Raw genomic sequence first — 11,806 nt, 5'->3', positions numbered from 1 at the left:
TTGGCCAAGTGGCTATATTCAGGTAGCAATGAAGGGACTTTTAATATACAACGGACGATCAATATTTTTTACCAAACAAAATGTGTGTTGTCTCATTGGTCAAATTTAAATAGATTCAGTTTAACAGTCATGTGAGCTGCATGTTTTCAAGAAATCGATGCATTTGTTGGAGGCCGGCTGTAGCAGCCTTTGCACTCAGCAGGCAAGCTTTAATGTTTTCAACGTTTTTCTAGTTTTACCCCCCCCACCCATTGTTGGGGGGGGGTCTTTTATCCCCCCCCCCCCTCCCCCAAAAGGAATACATCCAAATAGCAATAAAGCAATCAAACTTCCTAGATTTAGTTTTCCTAAAAAGCTTAGGGCCGGTTCAGACTTTGTAAAATTCCACGTCGACAACTTCCAACTATTCAATCTGTATTCAAAGTCTAAACCGGCCCATTACTGTTCTTACGCACAATACGAAAATGGAAATATCCTAGTGTATATATGCAGTCGGGAAAATTTCGCACATATAAACAGCAATTGCAATGGGCTATTCCATTAGAAATCTATACACCCCGTATGGAAGACATGACCTGAATCTTCTACACAGGGAGTTTGAATTTCAACTGGGGTTACCTGAATGGGTTACTCCATTTGAAATCTATACTCCCTGTGTGGAAGAGTATGCTCATGTTTTCCATAGGGGTGTACAGATTTCAACTGGAATTGCCTAGCTGATACTGCATTCGTCTTTCTTGACATACAACATATGGTGCACCAAGACCAAAAGCATAACATCTGCAATCTCCTACAATTATAGCTGGGGTAGTTGAGATTACCATTTATAATTAGTTAGCTGGTATTGAATTAGGTAGTTTCACTAGTTGGCCAACTTGCCCTTGATACCACAAGGCAGTGATCTATTCAAGAGTACCATAAAGGATACACTTCACCTGAGAATTATGGCAATTGGTTATTCCAGTTGAAATCCACCCCCCATATGGAAGACAGACATAATCTCCCCCACAGCGAGTGTGAATTTTAAACGGGGTTAGCTGAATAGGTTACTCCATTTGAAATCTACACTCCCTGTGTGGAATAGTAAGCTTGTGTACTCCATAGGTGTGATTTCAACTGGAATAGCCTGATACGGTTCCCTTCCAAGACCATCGCAGGTACCTATTTCCTAAATACACCTACCAATTGAACTTGAGTGACGATGTTAGGATTCAACCCATTGTGAGTTGAAGCTCACAGTCGCCACCCCTCTCCCTCAACTGTATGTCTATGAAGTTTAGAATAGTAAACATCAAAATTTGGCACAAACTTGCAGTAAATAAAGTGGAAAATAATCTGGCATGGTTTTTTTTTTTTTATATAAACAATTTGATTACAGTCAGTGAACATCTATCAAACAAATCAGAAAGACAAAAGGGTCACAAGGTTATTTTTAATAAAATTGAATTGAATTGATAATGAAGAAGTAACAAAACACAATTTGTGATCATGATAAATTAAGGACAAATATCTGTACCCTTTGGCTACGAGATGGATTCATAAGAGTACTTTTTTGTGTGTTCAGTAATTGACAGATCTGCGAATTTGGAATTGGGTTTTTATTTCATAATGCACAAAAACCTGAAATAAACTTGTTTCATTGCTAAATAGGCCGACCATATGCTGAACATAAGCAGTCAAGTTGGCTAAATCGGCAAGGAGTAATACTCCGGTGGCGATGCAAGTTTAAGCCACGGTGCAGTCCTGTTTGTTCTTATCAATAATTGAGCCAACTTCAAATACCCCCGGGTATGGAACTAAGTCAACTAACTGCAATGTCCAAGTCATCTGTACAAGAACTCAGGAAGCTGATCTTGGCTGCGATGGTTCATTGTGGACAATGAGCACTTCTTAGCTGCAAGTCCCTGATTATGGCTTAATGGTTTATGGTGTGTCTTGGGCCACAGTGGTCAGTGCATTCCTGTAAAGTGTGCTGAGGCTTATGGATTTAAATTTATGCCTGCACATAGTGCACTATGAATCATGTTGCTTTTATTTTAAATAAGCACAACTTATATTAACACCACCACAAACAATCGCTTCACTCATATATTCTCAAAAGCATACAAATTTTGCAATTTTTGAAATTTTAAATTATTGATTAATATTCATTTATTTCCAGTGTTTACAACTGAGTGATTTTGAAATCCAATTCCCACACCAAATATTTCAACTATTTTGCAACTGCACATCTGAACATATGCCTGTTATTTAAAATTAATGAAAAAGGTCTGTAATTCCATGTTTCAAGGTGGAATACCTTAAGATTCCAAAAACCAGAACTTTGGAATACCAAGCCAATTCTTTTTTTCAAGAGCCTAGTAATGTGCTATTCCAGTTGAAATCCATACAGCCCATATGAAAGACATGACCTTAATCTTTGACACAGGGGGTGTAGATTTCAAATGTGTGAGTCACCCATTCAAGAAATTCACACTCACTCCCTGTGTGGGCAAATCAGGTCATGTCTTCCATCCATAGGGGATATATAACAGATTTCACATTGTAGCTTTTGAGAAAATAGGACTGAATTTTTTTGTTACATAGTGATCTCTGAAATACTGATAATGTTTTCATCCGGAAGCAAGGTATAACAAAAAAGGTTAGGGATGACTTCAAAACTCAATCACTAGCATCCTGGTAGAACCGGCAGTTTATCAGTGTTCCATTTTTCAGAATAACAGAACCAGACCTACTGTCTGTACTCGGCGGCTTAACTGTGATCCGTTGTTCCAAACAATAGAAGGTTAGAAACCAGGTCCAATCGCCAGTTCTACTAGGGCATCTCTTAGTATCCACAATTCACATACCTCAGCTATGCCACCCTTGATGGAAACATTTTGCTGTTTGGCAAGCTGACGACCAATCAAGAAAATTATCCACTGGCGATCAATGGATGATTTTAAACTCCTGCAGAATTTTAATTTCTTTTACAATTTATGATTGAAATTTTCTGAAATACTATTAAATACAACAATTGTCATTGAATTGATTTTGAATGTATTATTATTTAAGATAAAAAACATCAATTCTTCCAGACATGCTCAGCTAGTCTAGTTGAAACCCTTATTAAAAGATGTGACCTTAATCTTCCACACAGGGAGTGTGACTTTCAAATAGGGTTACCTGAATGGGTGACACCCATTTGAAATCTACTGCTGTCATTTTACTTGTGTCTCACCACCAACATGAACATACAAAACCTCGTCTCACACAACTGCTTACAAAAGATGTTCAATGTTCCCGTTCTTGTTGACAATGAAATGGGAATGTCTGCGATATCTATGTGCAGTTTTTAATGTACAGCAGTTTTGGTTGCATGCATGTTCAGTATGATCAAAATCTGAGTGGTAAAAATATGAACAAATTCTATGATTTCAAATGGTTCTCCGTTATAACATTTACTGCGCTATTCCAGTTGAAATCCATACACCCCTATGAAAGACAAACTTAATCTCCCTCACAGGGGTTGTAGATTTCAAATGGAGTCATTTAGGTGACCCCATTTGAAATTCACACTCCCTGTGTGGGAGATCGAGGCCATGGCTTCCATAGGAATGAATCACTGAAGGAGGAAACGTAATACTGCCAGGGAGTCGAAACAAGGACCTCAGGTCTGAGAAACCTGCAGCATAAACCACTTTGGAGATCTATGGAGTTTTATAATTTAGGCAACTGAAAATTTGATATAAAAGTGGCCACTCAATCCCATGTTCAATTTGATTCCCTGGCAGAATCGCTTTTCCTATTCCTACCTTTTATATAATGTTATGACGGCAAAACTGTTTGAATCTTATGCGATTTGTTAATCCACTGGGTTTTTTTTCATGAAAATGTTAAGGGGGTATTACACCCCTGGCCAATTTTGTGCCTATTTTTTGCATTTTTCGCAAAAATTATAGCACATTGGTGACAAATAAGATATGTATATTATAGGGGCAAGGACTACAACTACTGTACTGAAAATTCAGCAACTCAAAACAAGTAGTTATTGATTTATTGATCAAATATTGTTTTCCCCTCATTTTTGACTGTAACTCCACAACTGTTGTCTGTGCTGAAATAAAATTTCCAGTGCGGTATTTGAAGTCCTTGCCCCTATAATATACATATCTTACTTGTCCTCAATGCGCTATAATTTGTGAGAAAAATGCAAAAATAGGCACAAAATTGACCAGGGGTGTAGTACCCCCTTAACCTTATTAATTACTACAGCTTATAAGTGAAACATAATGGGATTTAAACTGAATGTGTCTTACATTAAGTATTCCTTTCCATACTTTGTCTTCTCTGGAGCTAAAAACGAACCTTTTTGATAATGTGTTTCAAAATGTGCAAAATTTACGATCTCAAATTTGGAAAGTGTTGGTTCAGCAGCACTAAAACTTTTGTTCACTAGATGCCACAGGACTGCAACTAGCTAGCCCAGAGCTCAGCGACACAAAGACGCATAACTGATATGCAACTGTGTACAGCTCAGTGGCACATAGACTTAAATGGATTTATACCTCTGTACTGCTGTGCTCTACATTAATGCATGACAGCTTATGGACATGCGTCTTTGTGCTGCTCAGCTCTTGATCTATCTAGAATGCAATCATTTGAAGGGCAGCTAGTGGACATACATTGTACATCTTTGTGCCACTCAGCCATTGGAATGGGCAATTAAGTCATCTTCAAATTGGAGAGCGACAAAGTATGGTAGGTGCTAAGTACACAACAATTACACAACATATTGTTTAGAAAGTACCTGAAAATTTACATTGCTAATAATAATTTGAATGATTTCATATTAAGATTGAACTTTTCATACATGAAAAGTGTGAGAAAATTGATTGGCTTGAATTGCTTAGCCAAGTTTACAAGTACAATTTACCGTTATGTAGTTTCACACATCCGTCTAGACCACATACAAGGACATCAACCTGTAATGACAGGAAAAAACACATGGGAAGAGAGACCATTAGTACAATGAGCTATGACAATTCTAGAGAAGTAGAGTTTAAAGGAGCTACTGCCACAATTAGATGTAATTCTGTATCTTGTAGCACAGAGAGTTACTTGTTTTTGGACAAGTTTCTTTAAAAATGAAATTGTTTTTTTTTTCTCACTGGTTTATTGCTTTCTGAATCAAAATATCAACATTGTAACTCTTTTTACACCAACTTTTAAAGTATCTTTTGATTGCTGTGTTTTGATTTTGAACAACATCTGAACCTTTCATGATATTTTTAAAAATCCATAAAAATTTAGCTTTTCATCAAAACATAAGAGCTGTTTTTCTCCAAATACACACCCAGTTAGAGAGGAGCTATAAGAAGGAGCGAAACAAAGAAAATTATAATATCCACCTTGTCATCTGGATCTAGACCTTCGTTTGCGACTGGACTTCTTACCAGATCTGCTACTACCATGGGACTTCTCCAAGGAGCTCTCACGAGACTCGGAATCTTCTCGTCTCCTCTTCTTGTGCGACGATGAAGACTTTCTCTCTGGTGTCCTCGATCTTGAACGTTTCTTGTCTTTGGTTCTCTTGGAAGACCTACTGTGACTATCATGGGACGATGACCTAGAACGAGATCGGCGCCTCGACTCGCGCTCTTCTCCGTGTCTTGATTTCCTATCCCGTTCACTGTCGTCTCTTGAATGAGTTCTTTTGTACTCACTAGTTCTATCATCCTTGTCTCTGTGACTGGATTTCCCTCGCTTACTTGATTTGTCCTTAGACCTACTTTGGTTACTAGTTCTACTATCAACAGAACTTTCACGTTCATAGTCCCTATTTTTGCTCTTTTTGCGACTGCTTGAAGGTGTGCTTCTATGTCGCTCGCTGCTTCTGTGCCTCGCATGGCTGGAGCCTCTGGTTTGAGAGCGACTTCTGTGACGCGAACGACTCCTACTTCTATGGGAACTCCTATGGCTGCTTACACGCGATTCGCGTCGCCTGCTGCTAGGGGACGGGGAATGCCTACTGCTACGACGCCTGCTTGATTTGCGATCATCGCCTGATCGTGACCCCGACCGCGATCTCTCATGCCGACTGCTTCTGCTTTCTTGTCTTGAAATATCCCTATCACTCCTATGCCTACTCCTATCACTAGTATGCTTGTCCCTGTCTCGATCCCTATGATCGCTGCTTTTACGCTTCTCCCTATCTCTATGCCTACTATGTGACCTACTGCGACTGTGCGAACCCGATTTGCGCTGCTTTTCTTTAACCGATGCCTGATCCGAATCTGATCCTTCCTCCTCTTCACCTGAACTCCCTTCACTACTACTACTACTATCATCGCCTGAATCGTTATCATCTTCTTCTGAATCTTGACTTTCCTGACTTGACTCTTTCTTAATTTGGACTTCGCTTTTTGGATCGGAATCTTCGTCCGATTGACTTGTCGTTCTTTCCTCATTACTGCCTCTGTCAGAGGAATGAGGTGCTTTTTCTTCTTCAGCTGAATCCGATTTTGATTTTTTTACTTTAATTTTTTCTCTGTCTCCTGATTCAGACCCAGATTCAGATTCAGATGATGATGATGATTCTGACGAGGTCGTGGTGGAAGACGATTCATCTGAAATCAACAGAATTTTTTTTTAAAGAAGTTAGACTTTTTGAATTAGTATCAGAGAATGGATTAACGAGCTAATCTGCAGCAGAAAGTACCATTGGGCTATTCCAGTTGAAATCCATACATATCCCCTATGAAGACATATAACCTTAATCTTCCACACAGGGAGTGTGAACTTCAAATGGGATTACCTGAATTAGTGACTCCATGTACGGAAAATTAAGGTTATATATCTTCCATAGGGGATGTATGGATTTCAACTGGAATAGTCCATTTTAAGCTATTTCAGGTTAATCATGCTATAACTTTCTCATTGTGCACTTTCAAATTTTTTAACACAAATGGGTTGGTTGCACTCAAAAGTTCAAAATTTGACTGTTTCCTTCATATGTGACTCCTCGCCACAACTGAGCCCGGATGTCGCCAGTGCCACTATTGAGATATGCTCCATCGAACTTAACAATAAACAATAGGAAAGAAAGGATTTATTGACTGTTTTATTGATTTTTCACTACTTAAATGTCAAGTACTATAGACATGATATACATCATTTTAAAGCTAATTTCAAGCAGAATATTTTGGTTGAATATCTCAAATATGATGATTGGCGACATCCGGGCTCAGTTGTGGCGAGGAGTCACATATGTGATGTGATGTGATCAAGCAAATGAGTTGGATGTCGGGAATATTGATTTTGAGATATAGCCAATAATAGTATTCAACCTCCTTTGTATTTTACTGTTCTGAACAGCATTAAAATGATCATATCTCTGGAACCGTAAGTCTACTTAAGTATGATGGGGTTTTCAGCAAAATAAAGCTCTGAGAATGGCTCATGTAATGAAACTAAAAACCAAATTTTTAGCCATTTTTCACATGAGCCACTTATTCCATTGTGCATTCAATATTGGGCTGCCATCACACACGGGCAATTTGTTTTCAGATACTATTCACATTTCTTCTTGAACTGAACTTGTGAAACTTTTGGTGTGGAAAGCTCCAAGGTTTGGTTTTACTGAAGGATGTTGAAACTGAAATGTATTTGACATGTACTGACAAAATGACTGTCAACTACTGCCAAAGGTTTGGGACAGTTAGTTTGAATACTCACCTTCTTCTTCATCTTCTTTTTCCTTTTCTTTAGCGGCTTTTTTCTCTAGTCTCCTTTTTTCCCTTTCCTCTCTCTTCCTCTGCTCTTCCTCCTCTCGCTTTTTCCTCTCCTCTTCCCGCTTTCGTTTTTCCTCTTCCCGTCTCTGTCGCTCCTCCTCTTCCCGCTCCTTCTGCCTTTCCTCGTCCATTTTCCTATTCCAAGCCGACCTCTTTCTGCGAATTGATTCTTGAAGTTCTTCGTCACTGTCTGGCTCATCGTCATCTTCGTTGTCGGAGTCGCTGTCGGAGTCGTAAGTAGCCAAACCTGAATGGGGTAAAAAATGTTGCTGCTGTTAACGATACTCACATCTCTTTACATATTATTGCAGTGTAGTTTTAGAAGGTGGAAACAGAGTGGTTGGCATGCATAAAGCACATTGACATTTGGGGCTATTCCAGTTGAAATCCAAACTCCCCCAATAGAAGACATGACCTTAATCTTCCACACAGGGTGTGCGAATTTTAAATGGGGTTACCTGAATGGGTGAGTCCATTTGAAATCTTCACCCCTTGTGTAGGAGATTACAGTCATGTCTTCCATAAGGGGTGAATGAATTTCAACTGAAATAGCCCAAGTTCACTCTCTCTATGCATCGCCTGCATGGCAACCACTCTACAAAAACAGTGTTTCCAGTCTGTTTTCAATAACTATAATAGTAATTATTTTGCATTCATATTTATAATCTTTGGGAGAATCTAAAAGTAACAGCGTGATTAATCACTACTCATTTTTTGAAAGAAAAGTCATCTGGATCAAGCAAATATTAAAATCAACTATCAAAACAAGTAAAACTGCAGTAAATTGAACTAGGCACATTAATACTACAAAACATACTATTTATTATGCTGAAAATCATTATTACATCAATTTTTTTTTAAATTAATAATTAGACCTAGCTCAACTACCAAATAAGGGAAGATGAGGACAATGTATGCCCAAACAAAGCAATTTAGTTTTGCACTGAGTTAATAATAATTATCAGCCATATTTTGGACTTTTCTTCATTTCGCCTGAATCCGTATCATTTCCTTTACAAACCACTTACAAAAAAAATCTAATAACCCAAATCTATGATAAGAGAGAAAACAGGTGCAACTTACCGAGGCCGGCGATGGATGCCAGTGCATTGGACTTGGCGAGTTGATTTGCTGAAGCTTCATAATGTCACATATACATAACGGGTTAGAAAACCATTCAATGAAAGAACAGAATATGTATACACAAAGAGGATAGCATCAATCATTAACATCTTAAAAACATAACACTATTCTCAACTTAAAACTGACTGCATACGGGCAGTCTTTGACATAATAAAGAAGGGAAAAGATATCCAGCCCACAATCAAATGTCAGTTTGGTAATGGTTACTCATCAAAAATTCTTTACCCCATATTATCAGACTTCTTTCGCACTTTTTAAATGTTCTATTCTTTACATGTGTCTCATTTCACATAATGGCTAGGAATAGGTACAACACTCATCTCAAGCGGAGATCACTTCAAATCATCCCCAAGTCACGTAGTTAAGGAATGTTCTATGTATTTCCAAACCATGTGACTTGGGGATGATTTGAAGTGACCTCCACTTGAGTAGGTATGTTCATAAAATTTTGAAGTTCAATATTTTTAGCTGAAAGCTCTTTCATTTGAAAGAGAATCAAATTACCTAAACAATAAGGGGTCAATCATGTTTCTAGTGCATATACTTTTGAAGTTACAGACAAAAATAGTGTCACCAAATTGTCCAAAATTTTGTGTGTGAAATTGTGACAGCAGGCACATGTACAATGTACACTTACTGTATGTGACCCCAGATGACCTCCTATTCTTTACTGTAAGAAAGCTGTTTTGGATGGTCTTGATTTACACACAAATTGCTTTTGAGCTAAATCGAGTGTCGACTTGGTGGAACATGGATTGCACTATGTGATAGTTTATGAATCCATTATTATCCCAGTACCAACATAAGTCAACATCACTTAGGTTTTGGTTGTCAAAATTAATTTTTAGTAATTTTTTCCATTGAGCCCCACAGTAAAGCCATTTTTGGACCGTACAGGCACATTCCACTTCCCTATGGACGAATAGCGCCACCTATAGTGTGAGATGTGAGCCTGGCTAACTTGAGATTAGTCTGGTGTTTGTTCCTAGCTATTATGTGAAATGAGACACACGTAGCAGCCGACAAGTGCATCGTTTTGATATGGATGTACACATATGTGCCCAAACAGGTCAAACAAAAGTTCAGATAGTAGTGCTCCCTATGTCACCAAACTATGCATAAATAATATCAGCAGTACACTTTGAAATTACTCGGTACTCTAGACTGGTAATCATTAGTATGATTTAAACTTTCCCTGGAGAAGTTCTTTTTCGGAGGGAGGAGGGCTCAATTCATTAAGATACATAATAAAGTTCTTTAAAGTTTTAAGGAGTATTCACATATTTCAGAAACAGACACAACTCTTTCCAACAGTTGGTAGAAAGTCGACTTCTCTAGGGAAAGATTAAACCCTACTCAATATCAGCAGTATTTGACAGCTATAATATCTGAGAGTAGATATCAGAAACAGAATGGAAAAATTTGACATGCAACATTAAGATAATTCCAAAACTGTACAAAAGAATGCTTTTGAAGACAATGCTTTAATTTTCAAGACATTCTTTTCCTGAAATGACAAACGCATCACAAAATCTCTCTTGAAAATGGCTGACATATAAAATATCTGTAATAGTAAATGATACCACTAAGCATAGTAATTACTTGTGGCGAGTTCTAATTTTATAAAATCTATTTGGTATAATTGATCTCACTCGTCTCATTAATAATACAGCATTCAGGATTAAGATTCATGAGCTGCTACTAGTAATCATTTTGTAAAATGCTACTACATTCAAACTTTAAATATGGTCATTATGGTAGTTCATTTGCTTCTTATATGTCATTGGGCTATTCTGGTTGAAATCCATACACCCCCCTATGGAAGACATGACCTTAAATCTTTCATACAGGGAGTGTAGATTTCAAATGGAGTCACCCATTCAGGTAACCCAATTTGTCCCTGTGTGGAAGATAAAGGCAGGTCTTCCATCGAGGGGTGTATGGATTTCAACTAGAATAGCATATTTAGACAAACAATAGAATTTGATGAAAAACAGTCGCGACTGGGTTGATTGCAAATGAGTGGCTGAATTAAGCAAAATGACTATAGTACTGTGATAGATACCTTGTGATTTCTTTGTCCTGGCTTTTCTGTATACCTCGGTAGCCACAGTCTCAATTTCAGTGTTGGTTACATCTAGGAGGATCTCCGTCATCCATTTCCTCATCTTTATCATCTGGAATCAAGATTGAAGAAATAAATATAGTTACAAGTATTTTCATGAGATCAAAGTGTATGGACACAGTGATAATGAATGTATCCCCAAGAACAGTGTACAACTGTACATACACAACACAACCACAATTTGAGTGTATGCTGCTATAGCAAGCTTGATCTTGAACCAGGCACTATGTCTCGGTTGCATGAGGTCAGTATGTGCCAATAATATATTTGAGGTCAGTATACCAATAATATATTGGAGTAAAATCAATAATTTTGAGTAAAATCATTTTTAAAGTAAATTTTGCTTCATTCTGTGTTAAATTATGTAAAAATAGAATTCTGTGTAACTTAAATTAAGGTGGCTGTGTACTCTCAGACATGCATGTAGTAAAAGTGCAATAACTTTGTAATTATTCGCGCAAAACATATATAAAAGTATACATTTTTATGAAGGCAAGACATCAATAAATCTTAATATAAATACAGATTTGGGGTAAAAACAACAATTATGAAGAAAATCACAAAAAGGTGAGTTTTTGGCAATATTTGTTAGGTACATCATAAGGGCAATTCCATGTTAAAATGACATTTTTTCAAAAATATGAACTTTGCAATTGGCAATGATTGATGATATATTTTGATTATACACCCTTTAAAGTTAACAAAATAGAAATTTTCAAATAAATATCAGCTGCAGTATTTTTTTTTCATTGATTTGAAGGATTTA

At 37.4% G+C, this 11,806-nt stretch overlaps 1 protein-coding gene across 5 annotated transcripts in view; it reads right to left on the bottom strand.

Moving 5' to 3' along the window:
* Window positions 1–277: 277 nt before the first annotated feature.
* LOC140157088 (uncharacterized) overlaps window positions 278–11,806 on the bottom strand; it is a 29,103-nt gene continuing 17,574 nt past the window's right edge. For all 5 annotated transcript variants that reach the window (XM_072180153.1, XM_072180156.1, XM_072180155.1 and 2 more), the window contains exons 9-13: window positions 10,981–11,092; window positions 8,856–8,909; window positions 7,717–8,019; window positions 5,391–6,608; window positions 278–4,964 (exon numbers count right to left, since the gene is read on the bottom strand). In XM_072180153.1, coding sequence (XP_072036254.1) covers window positions 5,395–6,608; window positions 7,717–8,019; window positions 8,856–8,909; window positions 10,981–11,092 — 1,683 coding nt within the window. In that variant the 3' untranslated portion in view covers window positions 278–4,964; window positions 5,391–5,394. The remainder of the gene's footprint in view (window positions 4,965–5,390; window positions 6,609–7,716; window positions 8,020–8,855; window positions 8,910–10,980; window positions 11,093–11,806) is intronic.

The sequence above is a fragment of the Amphiura filiformis genome, chromosome 7, assembly GCF_039555335.1.
Source record: "Amphiura filiformis chromosome 7, Afil_fr2py, whole genome shotgun sequence".
Taxonomy (NCBI): Eukaryota; Metazoa; Echinodermata; class Ophiuroidea; order Amphilepidida; family Amphiuridae; genus Amphiura; species Amphiura filiformis.
The sequence above is the reverse complement of the archived record's forward strand: the minus strand, read 5'-3'. Positions and strand labels throughout refer to the sequence as shown.